This window comes from Equus przewalskii, chromosome 24 (genome assembly GCF_037783145.1).
Source record: "Equus przewalskii isolate Varuska chromosome 24, EquPr2, whole genome shotgun sequence".
In the NCBI taxonomy this organism is placed as follows: Eukaryota; Metazoa; Chordata; class Mammalia; order Perissodactyla; family Equidae; genus Equus; species Equus przewalskii.
In genome coordinates this window covers 3,291,091-3,317,386 of record NC_091854.1, presented here as the reverse complement: position 1 = coordinate 3,317,386, position 26,296 = coordinate 3,291,091, and the positions used below count along the sequence as shown (strand labels likewise).

General features: G+C 35.2%; 1 protein-coding gene across 2 annotated transcripts in view; it reads right to left on the bottom strand.

Annotated features, from left to right (window-relative positions):
- The window catches only part of DPYD (dihydropyrimidine dehydrogenase), a 773,365-nt gene that overhangs the window by 378,567 nt on the left and 368,502 nt on the right, over positions 1-26,296 (bottom strand). For both annotated transcript variants that reach the window (XM_070592141.1, XM_070592142.1), the window contains exon 13: positions 8,982-9,197. In XM_070592141.1, coding sequence (XP_070448242.1) covers positions 8,982-9,197 — 216 coding nt within the window. The remainder of the gene's footprint in view (positions 1-8,981; positions 9,198-26,296) is intronic.

The following is a 26,296-nucleotide window of genomic DNA, read 5'->3' as shown; positions in this document are numbered from 1 at the left end:
CAGAGTTTTAATAAACCCATTCTTTATAATTTGAGGATGAGTCAATTTTATGAATCTCAATAAATAAACCTAAATAACAACTAAAGATTCTAACCAGGTGAAAATCAAACTATTACTGTATGGGAATCATTGATGGTTTTGTGAGTTAAAAGTTTCCCAGATGAGAAGTTTACATTGAATTTATTTAAATAACTATAGTTCCTTAGTTAATGCATAGGTATACATCAGAAGAACAATACCACACAATAAATAGAAAGTAATTCTGTACCAAATTTGAAGTTAGACCCATAGCAGTGAGAATAATGCACTGGACTATTTTATTTTATTATTATGTTACTATTATTATTTACTATTTTATTACTATGTTAATTTATTGTTTTATAGACTTTCATGATAAGGTAATGTAGAAACTCAATAACAATAAAATAAATTAGTTTTATATAATCTTTAAAAAAATCCATGTCTTTACTTCTAATAAGGGCTTCCAAAATGAGTTACAAGAGTAAATTGTGATCTTCTGTATTGTAATCCAATGAGAATTACCCAGGCTGTAAAATATTATTACATAACATTTTGTGAAATTTTTCTTAACAACTCTAAATATTACTTTTAGCATTTATAGTCCTGACAACGTTATTCCTGAATTCTTGCCTGGTTGATAGGTGCTAGAAATTTGTGCAAATGTAGGCAACTTCCTCTCAATTAAGATAATGTGGATTGAAACAAGTTTCTTAAAATCCACATGGGAGAACAGACAACCTACATGGTAAAAAGTCTGCAAACCTTATTATGGAAAGGAAAACAGGACTATTTAGAAAGGAAAAGAAAAGGCTTGTGGATAGGACATGAGAGCTGTCTCCAAGTAACTGAAGAGCTGTCATGTGGAATTGTGGTTCAAATTAGAATCCTATAATTATTCACTCCTCTAACAAGTATGTATTGCATCCTTCATATCTGCCAGACCTGGTTCTTCGTACTGGGCATACAGTAGTGAGTAAAAAAGACAGCAACCCTTTTTTTATAGAGCTTACTTCAAACAGCTAAAACAGAAAAATAAAGTAAATAAATAAATGATCAAGAGCATGTAACTTCATATGGTGATAAGTGCAACGAAGGAAAGAACCACCAGGGAACTGTGGCACAGAGAGACTGAGTTTTGAGTGGTCAGCAAAGACTTCTCCGAGGAGGTAATTTTTGATCTGAGAATTGAACAGGAAGTAAGAGGTGGATGTATGAAAATCTGCGGGCAGAGCATTGCAGGCAGAGCGAACACCAGCAAAACAGCCCTAAGAGAAGCATTGGAGGCCATGTTGGAGGACTAGAAAGACGGCCAACGTGGCTGGAGAAAAATGGCACAGAAGGAGATTGGCTTTTGATGACAATGGATTCCCAGAAGGTTTTATACCAAAATTCTGTCTCTCAATGAAATTCTATATAGAATCCAAAGAGAAATAAAATCATAGGTGTTGCTCTGCTTGAGCAGAGGATGGAAGGTTCTCAGAGCACCTGCTCAGCTGAACTCCAGGTCCCTGCCGAATACAGATGGAGTCAAATTGCCTTCACGTTAGACATAAAGTAATGAGATCTAGGGAAGATAAATTAGGAAACAGCATGATATAGAGGAAAGAGCCTAGATTTGTATCAAATAGACCTTGGTTCAATCCTGGTGTGGTAGACTTAAGCCTTTGAAAGGGAGGAGCCATTTCCATGCTCCCAAATCCTGGTTTGGCCTTGTGACTTGCTCTAACCAACAGAATACAGTAGAAATAACATTGTGCAATTTCAGAACCTCAGTCTCACAATTTCTTTTCTTGCCTTTTTAGAACACTGCCACCTTGTGAACAGGCCCAGTGTAGTCTCTTTGAAGAGGAGACCACATGAAGATCCAGGCCGGATCACATCAGCTGAGGACCCAAGCATGTGAAGGAAGCCATCAAGAACTAGCTAGCCACCAAGCAGTCTGTCAACTGATTACAAATGTACGAGTGAGAAGACGTCACACCATGTGGAGCAAAGGCAAGTCTAGCCAGCTGAGCCCTGAGCAGATTGCCAAACTGTATAATCGAGAGCAGATTACTTGTTTTTTAAGCCAGTAAATTATGGGGTGTTTTGATATGCAGCAATAGATAAACGATACAGAACGTGGTTACGTTTGCTAGCATAACTAAATCTAAAACATGTGACACAGGCCTTCAAATTGAGAGGCAGGCAGAGGCCTCTCTTGAAAAACCAAGAGTAAGCTGTTAGTAAAGGCTGGAAGAATGGTGAATAAACTGTTAGTGGGGCCTTGAAATGCAGTGTGAAAATTGTTATCGGAGACTGGGGAAAGAGTGGCTTGTATTGCGTAGTGACAGAGCAACTGGCAAGAATGTCGCTGGTGATAATTCAGAAGATAGGAAATGTACATAATGCATTTGTGGATCTGAGTAAAGAAATGTCTAGACAGAACGCTCAAAGTGTCAGCTGAGTGTTTCTACCCAAGTATAATAAGGAACGTAAGAGAGAAAGAGCTAAATAAGGATATATTTAATTTGCTAAGCAAACTAAGAGCAAAGCAAAAGGGCCCAGGACTTGCTCAGCTGGAAAATAAAGCTATTCTTTATACTTTGTCTCTCCTAGAAGGAAAAAGATTTTCAAAGGAAGAAATGACCTTAAGGTAAAGATCACCTCAAGAGTGTTGCTATATGATACTTCATTAAGATTTTAGTTAGATTTAAAGCAGCTCCTAGTAGGTTGTCTCAGGTAGACAATACCAATTCTAAGAATCTTAACAACACTGTGCCACAGCAAGAAGACATATCCAAAATGGAGAGAAGGCTGTCTCAAAAAGAATTATGGATGTGGTTTTGGGCATGGAATCAGCCCTTAATAGATTCAAAAAGTTTTTTTGTTTTTAACTTTTTTAGATTCAAAGTTTTTAGGAGAGTTTTATGATGACATCACTATGAGCTAGGACCAAAAGGGACAATTCAAAATAAAGAGATCAATAGTTCTTCTTACCTTTCTATGGCCAGAATCAGGCTGAAAAAGCTACTCAACTGCCAACAATGGCCATCACTGGCCATTTTGAAATAAAAAAAACAAAACTCAAAGGATAGAATCAAGAACCCAGAGGACAGAGCCAATAGTGGATAGGAACAATGGATTAGAGAACCACTACAAGGAGCAGAACTGGATCCTAATCAAGGAACATCCCCCATCCCTGGAGTAAGGGGCCCTGACAACGTGTGCACAACTGAATTTGAAAACTGACATGGACAAATGATTGCTGTATTCCTTCCATTCCTCCTGTTTCTGAATGAGAGTATTTACTAGGGTTCTCTTGACCACATCATTTTACGTTTGATGTACGGAGGACAGACCACTTGTCTATTTCACAATATCTTGGATAAAGCAAGCTAAACCTAAGTAACCTCATTTGCATTTGAACCCAATATAGATCACACGATCATAGATATTGAGCCTAATGCCATGACTCGATGACATTTGGGGTGTTTTGGAAAGGGGTGGGTGCACTGCGCATGTGGGAGAGATGTGACTTACTGTAAGCAGAGGGCGGGTTAGTACTATTTACAATAATGGCTGCAACAATCCCTCCCCCGTGTGTACATCCCCGTTTGTGATATGACTTTGTTGTTCTTTCCATCAATAAGCCGTATTTATTTGATATTTATATGTTATTTATGTACTTCTTAAATACAACATGTACAGTGTACCTTGTAACTTGCTTTAACAAGAGAGCATGGTGGAAATGACAGTGTGTGACTTTTCAGTCTTTTCAGCCAGAACAGGCCTGGCAGCTTCCACTCTTGCCCACTTGGAACACTGCCACCTTCTGAATAAGCCCAAGCTAGCCTCCTTGATGACACGACAAGGCAAGAGAAACCATAAAGAGATGGAGAGTGGCTGGCCCAGTGGCATAGTGGTTAAGTTTGCACGCTCTGCTTTGGTGGCCCAAGGTTTGCTGGTTCGGATCCTGGGCGTGGACCTACACACTGCTCATCAAACCATGCTGAGGCGGCATAGAAGAACTGGAAAGACTTATAACTAGGATATACAACTATGTGCTGGGGCTTTGGGGGGCAAAAAAAAGAGGAAGGTTGGCAATAGATATTGGCTCAGGGCCAATCTTCCTCACGAAAAAGCATACCCTTAAAACAAAAAAAAGAAAGAGATGGAGAGAGGGGTTCAGCCATCTCAGCAATTATGGCGACTCCAACTGAGGGTCCATACATGAGTGAGGCCATCTTGCCAGTCCCTGGGCATCCCTCTAGTCGACTGCAAATGCATGAATGGGCCCAGTAGATGCCATCTGAAGCAGAAGAACTGCCCTTATCACTTCAGCCAAATTGCCAGTGTACACATTTGTGAGCAAATAAATAATTGTTGTTCTAAGTCCTGGGCAATTTATTTAACATTCTTAGTCTATTATTTCATCTGAAAAAAAATACAATGTATCTTATAGGGATATTATGAAGATTCAATGAATAACTTATGAAAAATATTTGGCAATGTCTACGTTTTCCAAGCACTCAATAAATTGTAGTTAATATGTATAATAGTAACAATTATAACAACAACAACATACAATATTAAACCACTTGTTCATGATAGTAACTTAGAAGCAGCTTTGGATGGAGACTGGAATCTCCCGGCCAGATTTCTTTTCCTTAGACTGCATGGCCTCTCCATACTTGTTAGCCTTCCTCTGTGGTGTTTTTTACTTTAAAAAAAAATAACACCATATTTTAAAATCAACAATGCATTTATGTCAATAAGTTAGATTAATTTATTCCATGGTGTCTCCAAGGGCAGAACTATAAAACATGGATGGAACATATGAGAAGGATGATTTGGGGTCAATAAAAGGAAGATATTTCTAAAATAGATCTTTCCATAATAATAATACATTGCATTGCCTTAAAGATCTAGCATATTCTTTGTCACTAGCAGCATTCAAAAACAGGTTACATTTCTTCTGTCACAGCCATCAACACATGAGCTTAGATAGTTGGCCAGATAATTTTTATTTCCCTTCCTAAAATTGTGAGATAATTATTCTGTTCTCAAAAATTCTGGGCTTACTCGACAACCTAAGTCTTAAAACACAATCTGTGTTTTTAGAAATTCCACTGACATTTTCATTTTGAGACCTGTATAGGCGCACTATAGAAAGCAAAACAGAATATGAAAATTTTAAATTAGTCTTTTCTCCTTTGATTGAGATCAATTTTCATAACAGTCAATGTTTTATGTGTTAACTGTTTGTATGGCTGGAAGAAAAAGAAACTCAATATGTTATTGCCAAAATATCTATTTATTCATTTATTAATTTGTTTATCCAATAAATATTTATGAAACATTAAACTCTTCCTCTTCACTAAGCATTGTGCTATGCGGTGTAAGCTTGTATTTTGGGGAACAACTACAATCAATACTTGTATTCCAAAAAAATAATAAAAACCCTTATCTATTTCTCGGCTTTTAGTTTTCAGTGTTTTATGTTGAGAGACTTATTGTAAATATGTGCACCAATTTGCCTAATCATTTGATACTTATTATAATAAAATATATTCACTCAAGACATTTTCTTACTAAAAATCATTCACAAGTTTACTCTAATACCTATATATAGCTTATAAATGAGGTGAATTTTTGCTTAGGTTTGACTCTGATTTAGGATAGTAATAAAGACTTGTGAGTTTATCTATGTAGTAATAAAAATATAAGCAACCTGCAGTTAGATATTATATATTTATGGTATATAATATGTAGCTAGCCATAGAAAAAAATTTATGATATAGTTAACAAAAACAAAATATTTTATATATTTCCTATTAGTATAATGTGAACACATGTCAGGAGGTTATTTTATGTGACGTCTAAACAATTTCTAATATTGGCAGTTAAACAGAGCATTTCTTTGGTTCATCATGATAGTTTAGCTTTGATTAAGCTTGACAAATTGATTTCTCTTCCACCTTTTTTTATTTAAACTTGAACTCAATACATATTTACATAGAAAAATAATTTATAATTATATTTTAAACGTCATTTTTATGATGATATTTTGAATGCCATCTTTATAAAACATAATCAGGATCTCAAGAAAAGCAATCTAGATACTTTGGGACATTCTAAAAAAGACTGATTTGGGAAGGAAGAATATAGCCAATGAAAGCCATCTTTGATGTTATTTAACACAAAAGCAAACACAGATCTTTTTATATTTGACATTAAAAATCTGATCATTTGCCTCCCTAAAGAAAGCACATACAGCTTTTATACAGACTGCACAGTAAAGAATAATAATATTTCTGTTTACTGAGATATCAACTGGCATTTCACTGTAAGTCAATGGTCTATCGTTGCTACAGCGTATTAGACCTCAATCTGGCATCTACAAATGTCAAGAGTATAAAAAGAAAAGGATAAAAATCAAAAGCATGTTCCGAACTCCCAAAAAAAAAATTAAAAAAGGGAAACAAAGTTCACCTAAACATATTTGCTGCAGAAATCAGTGCAATATTCAGCTGTCAATCTAGAAAAACAACGAGGGAGCCGCACTGTCAGTAGGACAGGATAATAAAATTTCCAGCAGATGTTCAGGCAGGGCTCTAATTTTTACTGAACTCCCTTGGTAAGCATTTAATTTCTTTATCATATGCAGGCTCGGCAAATTGTACTTCATCAAAACTGTATTGTGAAATATTAATATTTCATATGATAACAAAACTCCATGGAATAACCTTTTTCATATTAAGAACATCCAAATTTCAAATGTCAAGATTCTGAATTTTAATACATTTTAAGTAGATTCTTGAATTGGCATAATAAATTATAATAAAGCTAAACTAAATTGGTATGCTATAATGTCACACAAATGTATAGTACATACAATATATTAATAGATATCTTTGGTAAGAGGCTGTGGGAAAAGCATGTGTTTATATTGCTGAGTTGTATTCTACAATATTTCATCAGTAAGAAAGCATAGAAGCTCATAAGGCAATTATATATTCACAACAGGTTTACTCACTAATTAGAGACAATATAAGAAAACAGCAAAAAAAAGTAGATCTCTATGAGACAAACTGACTACTTTGCAAAATCATGTAGGGAAGTAATCATTTTTGAAAATGGCATTCTATAAGCCCAAGGTGGCATCATTATTTATATCATTAAAGTCTGCACAAATACATTTAAAATAGTCTTTGCACAAATATTTGGTTGTACACACCATCAAAGTCAGTCAAATAGAGCTTCCTAAAACTCCCCCATCATTATGTTTTATGTGCCAAATTTAATTTGCATTTGTTCATAACTCTCCTTTTGAACTAGCATCACAGACTTCTGAATTGATAGATTAAATTCAAATTGGAGGTTTAGAAGGAAGTTAGTTTCCACATTTATTTCTGCTGGTGATCCTAAGAAAGGCAACTGCTCCTAGGTTACTGAGAGAGACAGCATCACAAATCAATGTATGTCACCAACAGAGTAAAGATAGATGTCTCTGATTAGTCATAATTCAATTTTTGCAAGCAAAAAAAACAGCAAATTCAAAGCAAACACTTTTTTTCTACAATTCTTCACTTGAACCTGATTAGCCACCTATTTCTGTTTACACATGAGATTTTTAAAATAGCATAACTAACATAGTCATTAAATACTATCAGAGACACAGTTTTTCCCAATGGAGTAAATATTTGATTACAGCTTCCGAGTAATTCTTAAAGGATGAATTGAAACAAAGACAAATATACCATCAATATTCTACAAGATTGTAAGCAATTGATTAATAATAATCTAAAATTGAACCCACTATGTTCTGTTCATTTTTACACTTTGTTTAACCATATTATTTCTAAATATTCAGCCTATTGATTTGAAAAAGAACCTCCATTAGCTATTTAAACAAAAAAATATTTCAGGGGTATTTTTTTTCATGCACTGTTTTTTCTAACTTTTGAGACTTGTCTAGATTTTCTTGACCACGTTTATACACAGCATCTTGTAAAGCTGTCAGGGTAAGACAGCCGTAATGTTTTAGCCATAATAATGCCAGCTATTGATCCTAGTAAGAGGAGAAAGAAGGAGAGAATGTGCTTAATGGGGCATATTTGTTCTCTATTATTTTCTTTGCCTAAGGATAAGCCTGATTTAAATAATGATACTCTTTCCTTAGTCACTAGATTCACAGACGCTTACACATTAATTATTACTAACTACCATTTAGTACTAAATACATCAATAAGTTCAGCATTTAAAATTGTATCAATAAAGGATTTAAGAATGTTAAATTCTGCTGCTCTTTTCTAATTCAAAACCATATAATGATGCAGCCCTCTACTGCATAAATCATCCTACTTTGAAAACATGCATTTATATGCTTTGTGTACTTTAAAGAATCAATCTCTACTTTAATATGTAGTTTATTTTCTACTAAGTATGTCCACCTATGGTGTGAGTACAAAGTAATAACATCAAATTAAACTCAAATATGTATTTTGGGAAAAGTTTCTGTATTTAAAAATTCAAGAAGAATCTTATTTATTACCAGCACCAATGAGTTATACTGAGTGATTCTTTTTGGCACGAATTAGATCCCAGGACTATGCGCAAACCAAAGCCATTGTTCCTAACTTTGAGTTGAGGTGTACTTCCTCATTTACACACATCCGGAAATCACAAAACAATAATGCCAAAATAGGAATTCACGAGATTGTGAATTAAACAGCCATGTTTGTAAGATTTATATTTTTGATGTCTCCTGGACAAAACAAAGTGAGAAATATATGACCCCTCCCTCCATTGGACAGAAGGAATGGAAGGAAAGCAAAGACTAATCTGTAATAAAAGGTCTTGTCAGGAGTTTAGTAACTATTATTTCTTGGTCAGAAAAATCTTTCTATTATAATATTTATACCCTAATTAAAATACATGATGGACATTTAAACATGGCTTCAAAAATATTTTCTTACCTTATCAAGAGAGAAAGTTTTGGTCAGGGCAAAACCCCATCCAGCTTCAAAAGCTCTTCGAATCATTGATGCACTGGTAGCTGGAGTCGCACTAGCAAGACCAAAAGGGTTTACAAACTTCAATCCAGCCATTTCCACACTAATGTCCACAAGATCAATAGGAGTGTAAAAGAGGGGTAGTTCAGGCTTGGCAGCAACTGAAGCTCCATGTTGTGACTGCAAAAACCAAACAGCCAATAATTGTTTTTGTATCATATCTGATTTTTCCACATAATCTTTTACAAAAATGACTTCAACACAGCATTTGAATTAATATAGATTCATCGGTCTGTTTACAATGATGAAAACTGGCAAAAAGTCAGTTAGCAGTGAACCAAATTCATATAATATCATTCTTTTCTAACTTAAAAGGCAGTATAGAGAGTATTAACAGAAATAAAGTCAATTAAATAAACAACCAAAAAGCTCTTTAAAACATACTGAGATTCAAACACAAAAGGGAATAATTTTAGAATTTATCTCCCTGGTCCCATTAACCCAGCCCTTTTGTACTTAATTTGTGGAAGTGTCTTTAGTGCTCAGAGATATGAGCAACAGCAAGTCAGGAGACCTAAATTCAATTTCCCGTAATCTCACTGCTGTTTATGAGATTTTAGGAAAGCCACCTAACATGTCCATGTCTTTTCTCCTCTACCGTTTCCAGTATAGCAGCAGGAACACTAGATGCCTAATTTCCTATTTCATAGGGATATTGAAAAATGCAGGCAATCATAAGCCACAGGAAGACATCTAATTTGGAAAGTGGCTAATGTATGCATGTGCATGAAAGGAGTTTGTTTTTTCAGAAATCAAACAGGTACCAAATAGTTAATGTCAAAATCTTCAACTGGCTCTCAAAACTGTAAATTTATCTTTGTTAAATAATCATTGTAATAATGCTACTTCGCATTATTGGAAAGATTTAATGAAAGCACTTGTGCAAAGTGCATGGCACACTGAAGCAGAGTAGGTGCTTGCTAAATGTTCTCTCTCCTTCTGACTGGGGACTTTATTAAAGAGCTCATCAGGCCTTTTGTTTGTAAAGTCTTGTCTCTGTCTCTGTCTCTCTGTCTTTCTCTCTCCTTCTATCCCTCTTTCCCTTTCTCTCTGTTTATCTCTGAAAGACAAATAATACTGGCAAATACAAAAAGGATGAATTTTCTCAGCCAAAGTAGTGACTGAATTGACAGGGCTAGTTAATTCCAAAGTAAGAACTCCTTTCTCTTGTGAATCATCACTCAAAAGAAAAGTTATTTGAGCAGAACTTTAATTTTACAGGAGTGTGTCTTGTGTAGATAAAGATTGACATGACTTGCATAGAAATTGTTTCTGCCCCTCCACCATTTATAAGGCAAAGCAAAGTTCACTTAATATGTAAAAAGCATCAAACTTGTCAATTGAAAGACTAATTTCTCTGGTACCTGCAAAGAGGTGACTGATGGCATCTAGGCCTCAGTTATGGCAGACACCTGCTGCCAGGAGTGTTCTGGGTTTCAAAGCATATTTCTGAATGTTAGTCCTATTGTGAACATAATTTCTCTTGTCCTCACATGGGGTTACAATACTATTAAAAGGATTATTAGCAAATACTATAATGTGTAATATAGGGAAGTGGGGGATAACTTCAGGCACATGAATTTGGGGGGGGGGGGTGTGTACAGAGATGGATGAGGAAGAAAAACCCTTTTGATGAGATTTTCTTAGCTCTGCATAATCATAACTTAAATTGAATCTAGCAAGCTTTAGGTTAGACTAAGGAAGAGAAATTTAGAAGCACCTTCCATATCTGAGGACTCTTAGACACTTTAGGCAACCTCATGTCTGATGCTGATAGCAGAAATACACATGGCTCCATATTCTTTATGAGGTGAGGTGAATGACACCATAAAAGCTTTCTTCTCTTCTTATGGCTTTGTACTGAACTACCTAATCTATTCAATGTTACAGACGAATTTTAGTTTCTTAACAGTTTTAGTCATATGTGGCATTAGGCAATAGTCCAAGGGGGCAAATATATATTTGTAGTTCAACCTGCAGTTCTTAATTTATGTAGTTTTAATTAAACAAAAAATTGCTCTGGAATTCTTAAGAAGGATGCTGCCATAATATTTAGAAAGAAAATGATTTGGACAAACTGCAAGATTTTCCTTAAGCCTCAAAACAAAAACAAAAAGCAAACAAACCAAAGCAAACAACAAAAAATAAACACACTCATAAAATTCCTTCAGATGAGAATAATAGCTTCTTGTAAAATACCTATTTTCCTTTATTGACAAAAATACTACTGATATATATGTGTGTACGATGTAACCTAAAATCTTTACTTGTAATAGGCAGTCTTTTTTCACACTGTGCATATACAGGGTTATTTTTGTTTTGGCTTTGTTACTTTTGCCACAGTGTGGTGCTACAGCGACCGGTCTGTTCAACCTCACAGTATACTCACACCCTAATGTATGCCTCCTTGTCTGATGTTAAAAGCCTGTTCTCCCCTAAACTCTTGCTCAGGGAACTCAAGCATCTCAAATTTCACCTCTCACCATAAAGCTTATTCCTCCCAAATCCTAGTTGCAATCTCCTAACTCAGATTTCCAAGAGACTTCAAGACCTTTGAATGTAGATGTTTTGCCATTAATTCAAACTCAACTCCTTCAAAATGTATTTCATCATATTCCCTTCTAAAGAATGTTATCCAGATTTTCAATTTCAGACAATAGTATTTTTCCAGTGATCCAACAGTGTTGGTAAATAACAGATACAAGAAACAGCCTAGATGTCGAATAATGAGGATTAGTTCCCCAATGATACTACTATACAAAAGAAAGTTATGGTGGCATCGGAAATGATACAGAAAAAAAAAGAATCTATTGACATGAAAGAATGTTTATCCTGTATTAAGTGAAAAAATAGTGGGCTAACATTATATGTAAATCCAAAAGATTTCAGTAAATATACACATGCATATATATTTTGCTATATGTCTCTCTATTTATCAGCTATCATAAAGGGTAAACATCAATATGTTAACCAGAGCTCTCTCTTAGAATTGAGATTTTAGATGACCTTCAATTTTTAACTTTTTGCTTATTGTATTTTTCATATTTTCAATAAATTACCATAAATTAATTTATATAAAACAAACAGAATTAAAGGTGTATTAAAACAATTTCTTAAAAGAAGCAATAAAAACTCATTAAGTGAAGATCAAGGTAAACAGATTTCTATGTAGTTTCTTCCACAAATTGTCCCAAATAAATCTTTTCCACTATATTTATCACTATTCATAAAAGTTAAAAATATTTAGAACTAGAACAAAGAGATGATTTACCTTAAAAGTTTTATTTTTTAAAGAGAGAACTAAGGTTGAGGAAGTTGAGTAACTGTAAGTTACTCAGTTAGTGGCAAAGTCACAATAAAATATATATTTTCTTGTCTTGTTGACTAACCTTCCTTCTAGTATCTTAAGCCATCCCTCAGAAACTAAATGTTTCAATCATTCCCCCTCAAAAATACTCTGTGGCTCTCTGCCTCTGCACTTTTCACATTCCATATCTTTCTTCTTCACCTACTGAAAAATTCCCCATTCTGAGGCCCTCCTTGGCCACTATAGACAAATAATTGTATCTGGGCTATTCCTAGGGAATAAAAAACAACATTTTTGTAATTTATTAATTCCATTGAAAATACGTGGTTACATGTTTAAGAACCAATATGCTTAAACTTCTCCATTTCTTAAGGAAACCAGTTTCAAATTTCTTTGCGTGGCATATACTGATCATTTCCATAACATAGCGTCCATTTCTGAGTTAGACTTAATTCCTAACATTCATATAGAACTATTTTTATCCATTTATATATTCAATAGGTATTTCTTGAGAACTTTGGGATACAGAGATGAAAAAAGCAGCCAAGGTCCTTGGAGATTACACCCTGAAAAATATACATAAAGCTACCAACCGACCAAACACAAAATTAAAACACAGATAGTTCATCACACTGCCACATGTCTCCAGGTATTCTCGGATGTCCTTCCTCTGGCCTCAAATACAATCTAAGACTGTCTTCATCGGCTGAACTCCTAATCATCCTTCCAAACTCAACTCATTCGTGCAAATATATGCTTCCTGGGGCATCTCCTAAATACACTCCATACCTTTGTCTGTTCTAACTGACTACTCTGCTATTTTACAATTTAAAATATGCTTCTACCTTCGTAGTCATCATACTTGCCTGTACCTGTTAATTTTCTTTTCAAACAGAACATGAGCTTCTTGAGGGCAGTGACTATATCCTATTCAAATTAGTGTCTCTATTAGAATTAGAAATATGTTATATATATATAATATGTATATATACTATATAATACAATAAATATTTTTAATATCTACATATTATAGATACATATATATAATAGTTATTCTTAAAGGCAACTCTACCTTCTATAGAGACAAAGATAAATAAAATCACTTTTCTACATGGCAGCTCTCAAATATGTTTTAAAGAACTATCATATTCTTTCTTTATCTCCATTTTCCCCTATTATAAACATTCATATGTTTATAATTATTTTTCATAAAAATGCTTTTCAATATCCTAGTTGTCCTTTGTTGGATATCTCATTTACCTTTCAAGCTCTGAAATTGAGGAATCTGCTAATATAGTCGAAAGGGTTAAATACAAGAACTTGAATTTTCTTGCAATATCCCCATTCCCTTCCCTTTCTAAAGCAGGAACTATCTTATAATCTGGACATCACCATGATCTCTCTGGTTGCTCCAAATACACTTAATGGAAACACGAAAAAAAAAAAAAAACACAGAATCAAAAGAGGCTGAAGTAATAAAGAGCTGAACAAAGAGGGAGATAAAGAAAGAGGGAGAGGGTAAAAACATGCATTAAGGACGTCCAGCAGATTTTTAGAATGTAAAGACAAAAAGTAACATGTGTTTTATAGTAGCCATTATCAGACATAGGAGACAATAAAAATGAGAGGGATGGGTAAAGACGACTTTTTTAACAGGTTCTTTTGTTTCCCTCAGAATTTTTTAGGGTAGGCTGAGTACAGATTTTAGTCACTTAAAATTCAATTAAAAAAATTAACTCCACAACATGCATAGACTATGAGAGGTCTCAAATTTAACTGGATTACACTTAAATTTTCTCATTTAATTTCCATCTACAAAATCCTTCTTCGGTACCAGCAGAATAAAGCATAACCTCCTTAGCACTATAGAATCCCAATGGTGATCTGGGCTCTTCCCCCTCCCCACCCTTCCTACTCTCATCTGTCACCCTTTCCACTTCCACTCTCATCTACTGCCACTCCTCACAACATTTTATGCTTCAGTTTATTAAACCACTTCTAATTTCTCAAACAAAACAATATCATTAATGCACCTATGCATTTCAACTTTTTTTCCCCCTAAAATGTTCTTTCCTGACTAGCTTTTCTGCTTTGAAAATTCCATCTAATCCTTCAAGTGTCAGTCCTACTGTCATTTGTGCTAGAAAACTTCCCTGGCCCTTCACAAACAAAATTACTCCCTTATCATTCTCTGTGCTTATTTGCTTATGTAAATATGTCTCCTACTTAATTTAATTTCAGCACCTAGCATAAGACTAGGCAGAAAGATACTCAAAACATTGGTTGAATGCATCAGACTAGTGAGTGACCTTGGGTACTTAGCTTCTTTTTCGCATCAGCTCCCAGTAAGATGCTAATCAATTTAGATGTAATAATCATCAACTATATTCCACATATATAAAAATCCATTATTCTGTGATTCTAATGTACAGTAACATTCAACTGTCAACTTCTGGAAGACTGTTGAACTTAACAGAGGCTCTCAAAAGAGCCATCTAGTGGGAATGGTAAATAACCGCTCTGGGCAATTAAGTTACTATGTAAACATATATATTTATATTCTATAATTCAGTCACATAAAGTGACATAAGAGTTCATCAACCTCAGAATTTTGCCAGGGTCCAGCTTAAAATCAAGCATTTTTCTGCCCGCCCTGATTTTTAACTTCCAGCTTAGAATGGACCCCTTCAGGTGCAAGTAACAAAAACTAGCCTCAGATGGTTATTATGAGGTTACAGAAGTAGCTCATGAAACAAGCAGGAATGCATCTGGGCCTCCAGGAAGGGCTGGGAATCCTCGCAGAAAGCCACAGGATCTGTCTCTCCTCTCCTCTTCTAGGTGCATCTAGTTTCTTCTGTCTCTGCCAATTGGTTGATATTTTTATCCACAGTGGTTGATATTTTATAGGTCTAGCCCAGTCATTTTTAAATCTACATGTTAAAAACATTTAGAGAGTTTTTTAAATTCTGATGTCCTGGTCAAATAGACTCAATACTAAATATATCAGAATCACTCAGAGCATGACTCAAGCATTACTATTTTATAAAATCTCTTCAAGGGATTGCACTGTGCATCCAAGGCTGAGAATCACTTCTTTGGATATGTGAATGCTCCTCCTAATTCTTAATTCTCATGTAAGACATTCAAGTTTGGCCTCGATTGTGTTAGATGTCTACCTTATTCAAATAAGTGGCTACCAGCAGCTTGTTCACAAGAAGAAAATATTATTGTAAGCTGGGCAGATATTCCAAAAGGTGCTTACATGGGGACCTTGATCTGCTTATAAAGCATCAACTCTGACAACCATCAATACGTTGTGCAAATGTCAAGACCTACTGAAAAAATAGGACACCTAATTTATTAACAAAATCAATAAGATACTTGTCCACTTGCAAATAATACTTATGCCAGATCCAATGGTAGGTGTTTTGTACTTATTCTCTGTTTTCAATCACAACTTTTCAAGATAGGCATTATTCTCTTATTGAAGATGAGGAAAGTGAGGTTCAAAGAAAGTAAAGCACTTGTTTAAAGATAAGCAGCTAATAGTGATAAAGCAAGTCCTGAATCTAAAGCTTATGCTAACTCCATTATATAAGCTGCGCCCATTTACACAGACATTATTTTTCTAAAGTATTAATGTCCTTAAAAGAGGACTGAGCTGAAAATTATTTATGAGTGTTTGATTGAACATACACGCAAATACACACATACACACACACATAAGTACACATTGAAAAATCTATTATCAAAAATAAAAAGTATATACTATCCAGATACTAATAATATAATCAATTGCAATGCCTTTCATTTGAGAATGAAAGAAAAACAAATACAATCTTAAACTATAATGGCCTATTATTTTATTATTACATTATTACTCTTTATGACTGGCATTCTTCTTTTATACCTGGCTGGGTTATGGAATTATAGACAGAAAAATTTGCATGTATAAGAGTGATGATGTTGGGGAAAAGCAAATCACATCATAATTATGCATCCCAATTGCATTTTTCCCTAATTTGCTTTACTAGAATGAAAATTTAATAAAAATTTTTAAAAAGCACTGTTAAAAGCAAGACTCCTGGCAGTGTTATATTTGATTGAAGAAGAGAAAATCACCACCACTATGTTCCATTCAATTTAAAATCATCAAACAGCTTTCACTTACTAATTTTATTTATATTCCATTGTTATATAACTACAATGGCCCCTATCTTGGGGTACAGCTGCGCTAGAAGCATCCATTCTGAGGTTATTTTAAGGCAAAGAATAAATAACGTTGTGTAGCTACTTATGACTAGATTAATTCATAGGCTGGATTAATGCATTAATTAACTCTAGCTCAGTTACTTTGCCCTTTGAAGAAATACCTATTGAGGGAAAAAACTTGCAAAGCAGAAATTAATTTGGATTAGCTGCTTACATGGTGGAAAGGCCTAGGTATGGTGATTAGAACTACAACATAAAATCATATTTCATTTCTCTATCTTGAGAAATTACTATTTGAAATGAAAATTTTAGAAAAGATATGAGGCTATTGAAAAGTTTCTAAAAAATAATAACCCAATTTTATTTGCTTTTTAAAGGATTATATTCACATTGGTCTCAATAAGATACTTGTAACCTGAGCATAGAATAAGGTTACAAAATTAAATGGTATTAACTCAAATCCACGTGACCTTTTTCCCCATCTACTCTGTCTTCACCCCTAGCTACCAGCTCTTTAGCAACTTAAGGGAATATCATGCAAAAATTCCTCTGCCCTTCAACAAAAAAACTATTCCTCTCCCAATTTTCCTCATTCACTATACGAGACTATCATTCATCCAGCTTAAGTAAAAAAAAATCTGTGTATCACTCTTGGCATCTCGTCTCTCTCATTCTGTATTTCTATTTCACCAGCAAATGTAACGACTCTGTCTCTAAAATACATGAATCCATGCACTTCTGTCCATTCTCACTGCCACTAATGTCTCTTGCTGGGACTATTTCTTACTGATTTCCTTGCTTCCTACTGAAATCCACTCTTTACTTTGGACCAGAGTAGACTTTTAAAAACATAAGGTTGATTGTTTAAAACTTTCCATTAGTTTCTCATTGCATTTTGTTAATATTCACACTCTTTATTATAGCCTACAAGATCCTTCACGATCTGGTCTTGGCTTCCTAACCAAATTTACCTTATGCCACTCTCTATGGAAATACACGTATCGGTCACATATGACTTCCATCAAACTCTATCTTTCCCCAGGTGTTGCACTTGCTATTCAGGCTTTTTTCATTCTTCTGTTTCCACGTAAACTTTACTCTCACTGCCGAGTACCAGCTCTTTTAGGAACTGCTATGGACTACATTGTGTCCCCTCCTCGTCAATTCCTATGTTGAAGCCCTAACCCCTCTCAAAGCGATGGTACAAGGAGACAGGGCTTGTTGGAGTGAGATGAGGTCATGGGGGTGATAATATCATGATGGGATTAGTGCCCTTAAAAGAAGAGACACCAGAGAGCACACTCTTTCTTTGTCCCGGGAGGACACAGAGAGAAGTTACCTATCTACAAGTCATGAAGAGAGCTCTCACCAGAAGCTGATCATGCTGGCACGCCGATTTCAGACTTCCAGCCTCACAGAACTGTGAGAAAATAAATTTCTGGTGTTTAAACCATCTGGTTCATGATATTTTTTTATGGCAGCCCAAGCTGACCAACAAAGCAACCTATGGTAGAATCATCAACAAGCTAAGTGAACTTAAGGAAATGTGCTTCCTAAATCTCATGTGTCCCATCATCTAAAATATTTCCTCAGCATATTCAATTTTTCAACAATATTTATGAAGTGCTTACTATATGGTAAGCATTATGACCAGGTACTAGGAACACAGCAGTACACAAAGTTCATTTTCTGGTCTCATGGATCTTATGTTATAGAGTGATGGTGGAGGAAGGAAGGAGACAGACAAAACCATAGATGAGCGTGTGTGTGCATGTCTGTGTGTATGTGGCTTTAAGTGGCTTCTCCTCAGAAACAGGTGCACAGAAAGTGGGGAAGGGCGCAGTGGGGCTGGGTCCAGGGAAGGTTTCCATTTGGGCAGCCTCAGAGGCTTCTTTAATAAAGTAACATCTGAGCAGATACCAGAAAGAGGTGAACAAAGAGTCATGCATACATCAAGAGAGTTTTGGTAAACTCTCTTTATGACTTTGAAATGAATGGTCCAATTTACCAGTTGAGCTACAGCAAACACTGTGTTTTTAAAAAAATTCGACTAATTGTAACATCATCCGTTAAGAAAATAGCATAGACTATTACTCAGAGCATCTATTTCTACAACTCAAAGAGCTTGTTAAAAGGATAAAAGCGTGAATTAACTTGAAGAAATGGCTTGTAAGTCAGCCAAAGATCCCCTCCAAATAATACATAACATGTTGACAAATTTTCAAAAGTGTCAATCAAGAAGGTAACAATTGCCATATTCACAGGCCCAGGGGCAAAGGTGGCGACACTGCTGACAAGATGTCAATGACTAGAGTAAGAAAAGCCTGGTGACCAGCACAGGGTGGTGCCTGACAGCAAATCCATGTAGCACAAAGGAGTAAGTATGATCAAGGTGAGAGTGATGAAGGTAAATAAAAGAAGCTGACATTTAAGAAAGGTGACAGCAGCAATGTTAAATATTAAGACTTGGAATAAAAAGCTCAAAATTGTAAGTCAACAACCTACCAGGTAATACCTGCTTTTGTGTTAACCTATTAACCCTTGTATTGCTGGAAGGAGAAGTTTCTGAATCAGACTAAGATGCAGGGAGAAAACCAGTGTAGTTGCTCAGAGGTCACTTTGTGACCCCAATCAGGTCAGCGAGCCCTCTTTAAACCTCATCTGTCTCATCTTCAAAACACTTATTGTGAAGGACGGTCGTGGGGATCAACCAAGAAAAATTATCATGTACTGGTACGCTCATTTTCTTCTTTCAATTTCCATGTTAACCGTACCCCTACCACCTGTTTTAGCAGACTAAAGTAGTATCCATCACCAAGGAGTCAAATGAACTTGAAAACTGCCTCCCAAAATTCATGTACCTCATAATGTAAAATGTTTCCTCGGCATGTTCAATTTTTCAAGCATATTTACGGAGTGTCTACTACATGGTAGGCATTTGATTGGCCAGCCATTTACTATGAGGTAGGCACTGATCTAGACACCAAGGACACCACAGAGAATAACCACAAAAAAAACCATTTGAAGGCTACATTCTCAATGGATGTTGTCTGGTACACAATGACTGTAAAATACATGAGGAGTGATCTAAAAATGAAATAAGGTAATTTTGAGGACTGGTTGCATGGATTACAAAAGTCCTGTACCATTGCACTCATCCCCATTCTAGCGTAGAGTTCTCTGATGACTGGCAGGCACTTGCCTATGTGGTCTGCCTTCCACATGCTCAGCTGGAGCTCAACCAAAGAGAACACCATGAGGAAGAGGTGGGATGGTTATTGAAAAAACAGCAGGGCTAAGAATGAAAAAATTTGAGTTCTGGCTCCAGCATAGCCATTACCGAGTTTCAACACCTTAAGAAAGGCATTACATTTCTCCTGTTCTTTTTTTTATGGATGTTATTCCCGTCTTTACCTCCTTGAGGATCTTTAATATATTTATCTTAAAGCCCTTTCAGATAGTTCTATTATTGCTCTATTCTCCTGAGCAAATTCTCCTATTACTTGAGTTTGCTCTTTTAAAGTTTGTTCCCCAGCTTCCTGACCCATATGTTAAGTGGTGGAATCAAATGATCTCGAGGGCCCTATCCATCTCAACCAACTTCAGCATAGGTTTTCTAATTTGTAAAATGGGAAAAAATGGTTACTCCAGAGGTGATTTTGAGTATAAGATGAATGCTATATCCCTAGATAGATAACAAGATAAATCACTTTTGAATACATTAGATTCTTTATCTTTAACATATATTACTTGGGTTTCAGAACCATAAAAAGTTATAATTTTGTCCTTTTTATGGATGAAAATAGTGAGGTTCAAGACAACACATCTGAGATTTTTAAAGTTTTTAAGTCCTTGAGCTGGGAATTCCACCTCTGTGACTACATCGTGCTGTCTCAGAGTCATCAATGAGAGAACTAAAAGGCAGAATGACATTCCTAAAGGTCCAAAGGCAGAATTAAGGAGTAATTAAGTCAGGACTTGAACCCAGGTTTCCCGATCTTCAGGCTTCCATTACACCACCTGTATCTGGATATTTTTCAATCTGATCCTTTACAATTTGTATAAGACTCAAATTTACTAAATCACAGAATACAGAGGAACATGATTCTGTTTAAAATTTCCAACTGAGTTATTTTGCATTTGAATTTCCCCCAGCAAACTAAAGGTTTTCGGTGCTTTGTGCTAATGCGATGTTGTCATCAGTGCCATTGAGCCCCAGGCATCAGGGCACTGGAGAAATGGCATGGAATTCTTAACACCTACAGCCCATTTGGACCAAGCGACACTACGGTGGCTAATTTCTTTCAAAGTCCAGCAGCACACATTGAGGTCAGGTTCTGAATGGCATGGATCAGATTTTTCAGAGTTATATTTTCTACCCATTACAATCTTGAGTTATCTGCCTGAAGTAGCAATCTACTGTTATATTGGTAAGGAAATATTCTGCTTTTATGGAGACAATTTCATTTTAAATTACTTTTCAGGTCAAACGCTGCCATTTAATAAAAGTTTGGAACCCTATACTAAGTCAATAAAAGGCATTAAAATTACTTATTAGTCATGGTATTTTCTTCCTCTATCGTCAACTAGATAGTTTTGTTTTGATAGCTCCATTAGATATAGGCTCACTCCTCATTTTTTCCGTGATTTCTTTTTATAACATATAAATATTATAAAGAATAAATCCCCCTTCATACACAAAGAGTTACACATTACTACAAATAGAGTTTTTAATAGAAAAAGTGCCAAGTCTCTGATACTAAATAATTATTTTAAAATATTAGCTAGAGAATACACTAAAAATTAACCTGAATGTACCATCAAAAAGGCAAATTCTTTAGATCATACTATAGGGTTACTGTATGCTTATTTATAAGCACTGGAAATGGACTTCATTTTTCAATGCCTGTAAGTAAATTTAACCTTACTAGTTCCACTGAAAGGGGTAAAAATGAGATCACATGCACTCTGATTCTGGTTCAGTCTAAAGGCCCAGTTTCCCAGTGAGAAATTGGGCTGAAGTCATCTCAATACTGTGATCCTGACCAAGTGGAAAAACAGCATGGAAACAGCATTTAGCCATGACATACTTCAATATTATTTTTTGGAGGCTATTACTATCTCAAACTGAAGCCATTATGATTTAAAACTGTCTTTTTATTGATATTCATTGTTTTTCAACCTGACAGTGGCCAATGATTTATATCAACCTTCTCTTAACATAGGAATTAAAGAGTTTGCAATATATCTTAAACTGAAGGACACTTTTTCAATAGGTCTGAAGATTTTAATACAGTTGTCATTTCAAAAGCCTTACCTCGTCTCAGTTGGAGAGGGGGTTAGAGAAGAAGCCAGCTCCGTTGATAGGATTGTTTTTATCTCAAGCAGTGGAGGATTCAAAAATTAGTATGACATATTGATGATGCCTTTTTTTTTTTTTTTAAAGCATTTTTATTCTCTAAGTGCAGGAACACTGCAGTTGACTGTCAATCATTAAATCACAAAATGAAGTCCTTTGCCTGGCTAGGAGATGTGCAACTATACCAATGCTGGTAAACTAACCACCAAATTATAGCCTTTTCTCCTGCCTCACCCAGATTTCACAGGGGCTGCACACCCAAATAAATGCCTCTTGGCTACCCATTCATCTAACAGCTGGAAAGATGACACTTGACATTTGGAAACTTTCCTGTGAAGATTGCTGCAAGGCTTTCCCATTAGCTTCCTGGTGAGACTGTAAGGTCGAATGAGCTGCCTCAAAACCTGCAAAGGGTAACGGAAATACTCTAATATTAAGCCGGTGCAATTTAAATTTCTAATTCTCACATCATAGTTCTTCAGATATTGTAGAAAACCATTGGTATATTTCAGGGCAAAAGAATGCCTTTGAAGATGTGGAATTAAAGTGATATTTTAAGCAATGATAACGATGTGTCTTTTATTTAAAGTTGGCGCTGAAGGTCTTCGAAGCAACAGAGACTTGGACATAGATAAGTTCTTCTAAGTTTGTTTTCTAAAATCCTAGACTGCCATATTTTTAGCAGCTGTTCATCTTGGACCAGAGCAGACATCTTTAACATGAGGCACAGCTGCTACCATTCTTCAGGTTTTCACATCATAAACATTATTAGAGATAGTTTTAAAATTCTTATAATCCAACAATGTGGTTTCATTCTGAAAATCATTGAGCCCAATATAAAGTAAAAGTGTAAATATTCCATTATTAAGAAAATGCTGTGATCTCATAAATCTTTTAAGTATAAACATATGCCTTTCTTTCCTCTTTAGAAAGATAATTCCTTTTAAAGAGACCTCAAATCAGAAAGTTTTAACAACCTGACTGTTCACTAAAGATATTAGACAAAATCCCTCACATAATCTCAAGCCCTAAAAATGGCAGAAGGTGAAAGATTTCATTTACTGATATGAATGCACATAATTCAATTAGCTTTATAGCAATGATCCTTTTGCACTGTGTTCAATTTCAAATTCCCCATCTTCAAAGTGTCCTTACAATTTTCTATTCTTGTTTGTTCACTCAGTATTTCTCAAGGAAAGATTGACAAGAATGAATAGGCCTCTCTAAATGTTCAGTCATATGTTCAAATGTAGATAAAATTAATAATACGATTAGAAAGGAAAATGAAACATTTAAAAAATATATGCAGAAGGGCATTGAAGAAACAGGAGACATGAATTATATAACTTTCAATCTTGAATTAATCACCATCTGGGACTGAAATCATTTTTTAAAAGTCACTTTAGTGATACTGAATTGGACCTCGTTAGCAACAATGACAGACAGGGATTCCTACAGATGTGCATCTCATGGCCCCAAATCACAAGTCAACACAAGTATAAGCCTAGCTTTTCCACACCATTTCATCAGGGAGTCTCAGCTCACAGGAAGAAAATGGAATACTCAGCAATGAGTGGACTCCTCCTTTCTCTTAAAACTAAAATCACAACTACCATTTTGTACTCACTCACTCTATGGTGGGACTCTGGCATAAAGCTCTCTCCACTAGGTACTGAAGTCACAAATTCATTTCACATAGTCTATTGAACTGCCATCAGATGGTAATGACTTTCTGTCACTCCTGACCTGGGGCAGATTTGAACTAGTGACCAAGAGGTTAAAGGCTCTGTATCTCATTACCAATCCCCTGAGCTACCTAGTTCCCTCAACAACTAGTGATTCTGTTGTGCCTCAATCGAACCAGAAGGACATACACAAAAACCTTAAGCGGCAGAAAAGTAGGTCATCACTCCAAGGAATTTACGATAGTTTTGAAGAACTTTACAAACAACTATTTCAAAATATGCCCATATTCTATATACAGCTGAGAAGAATCACAGTGACTATTAGAGAACTTCATAACCTTCATTAAAATATCATATAAGCTTCACCGTTGAGCTGAAAAACACTGCAGAAACCTAAAACTTAAAAGATTACCTGTGCTCTGTGATCTCATTGGGTTAAGAAAGACACTTTAGATCTAATATGATGCCAGAATATTTATGTACGTATTTTGGATATCTGTTCTAAGATAATTCTGTCACAAGAATCAGTTTCAGGGAGGATTGACAAATTAGAAAGAATAACATAGATTTATAAATGAAATAATCAAAACAGTATCAGGCACCTTAACATGGACACTTGCTATAGGAATACAGCATATTTTAATAAAGGATAAAGTTTGAGGAGGAAACAAATAAGAATATCACTTGGGAACATGCACATAGACAAACTCATGTATATATAAAAGAAATATTGAAACTAAACCAGTAATGAAGATATTAACTTTTTGTTGTTGTTGAAAGTTGACCTCAAATGTTGGCTGCCAATAAACAATATTCTATAACTGTTCGACGTCAATTATTCTGTAACTAAGTATTCAGAGACTCCTCAAGTCACTTGCAAGCACAATAATCAAAACATTTTTTAACGTTCAGCGTCTCAGTGTCTCCCTCCTTATCCTTTGCAGTTTCTTATAAGTGTTTGATTTTCACAGAATGAATTCTACCTGGAAGAAACTGGGTGTTCTTTTCCTTTTCATTCTCGCCTATATTTGAAGAAGGTCTATACAAATTCTTTTCTTTATTTGAATTTCTCTTCCTACCTGTTCATTTTGTATTTATCCCTCCACTAATAACTCTTATCTTTTGTCTCAATATTTCTCTTTCTATCACTATAACTGCTTTTATAGCAGCTACATGTGAATTTAGTTGACTCCTTCCACTAATAGTAATAAATATTGTGATTTTTTAAAGTTGCATCTAAGAGAGAGTGAATTTAAAACAGAATTCTGAACCACAGAATAACGACATAACTAAAAGTTCTTCTAATGATGTAATCAAACCAGTGTTTTTTTTTTTTTATTTTTTTCCTTTTTCTCCCCAAAGCCCCCCGGTACATAGTTGTATATTCTTCGTTGTGGGTCCTTCTAGTTGTGGCATGTGGGACGCTGCCTCAGCATGGTCTGATGAGCAGTGCCATGTCCGCACCCAGGATTCGAACCAACGAAACACTGGGCCGCCTGCAGCGGAGCGCATGAACTTAACCACTCGGCCACGGGGCCAGCCCCTCAAACCAGTGGTTTTTGATGTTATAATTTCCATATATTTAAGACAGACTTTATTTGACAAAATGTCCCACATTTATAATTTCATCTTCTCAGAATTACCATGATTAATTTAGGGAAAATAAGTTGCTGATATAGGATTAAAATTTAGAAGAATTCAGCTTATATTCCATCTCCAAGTTTGTTCTCAGTGGAGGATACAGCATGGTGCGGTATCATATAGCCTTTCTTCCCCTCTACTTTTTATGACTAAATTTGTTTATATGTTATTACTAGAACAAAGCATGTGCAATCTTCTGAATAATTATATTTTTGCAAATTAATAACATTTGGTATCAAGCCTTCTCTTTAGCGATTTGTAAAGAAGGACCCTAGGCATCTGACAGACTCTCTTAACCAAGTTAGACGCACTTAACAGATTCACTGGACTAATTCCTCTTTTCCCTTTCCTCAGTGAGACACAGAAAGGACAGCCAAGGAGTGCTGAATCTATGTAGTGAGTAGGGGACTCCTGTGTGCCGATGGACTTTCTACTCTACCAGTTGAGCTGTGTGCTTATTAAGACTCAGTTGAATGTTCCTCATCCCATTTGTCTTGGTTATAAATATAAATACAAATTACGTAAATTGATGAGCTACAGGAATGTGAAAAGAAAGGAGGTTGATTCTGTGGAAACTAAGTTGAATGTTTTCAAAACATTTAACAAAGGTGAGTTACTAAAAAAAGAAATTACTTCAAATTAGGTTTGGATTAAACAACTCAAATGACAGTAGAGCAACCATATAAAAATCTAGAGAATTGCTTCCCATATTTCTTGAAGGTGTTGCTCCACTTTAAAAAACAAAACTAGAAATTGAGGACAATATATTATAGTCAAGTTTAGACCATAAATATTATGAACCTCCAACCACTGGGTTCAAAATGCCTTACCCTTGCTTTTTTTTTTTTTTTAAAGAAAGGAAAATGAGAAAACATCTATATGCTTTAAATTAAAAGGATATACTTAATGTATGTGTATGTGCTTTATACAAATCCCCATTTGAACTTTTTCAGACTAACCGATGAATTATTGATTTCTGCTTCACAGGATAAGAGAACTTCTTTGTACTTCTGTA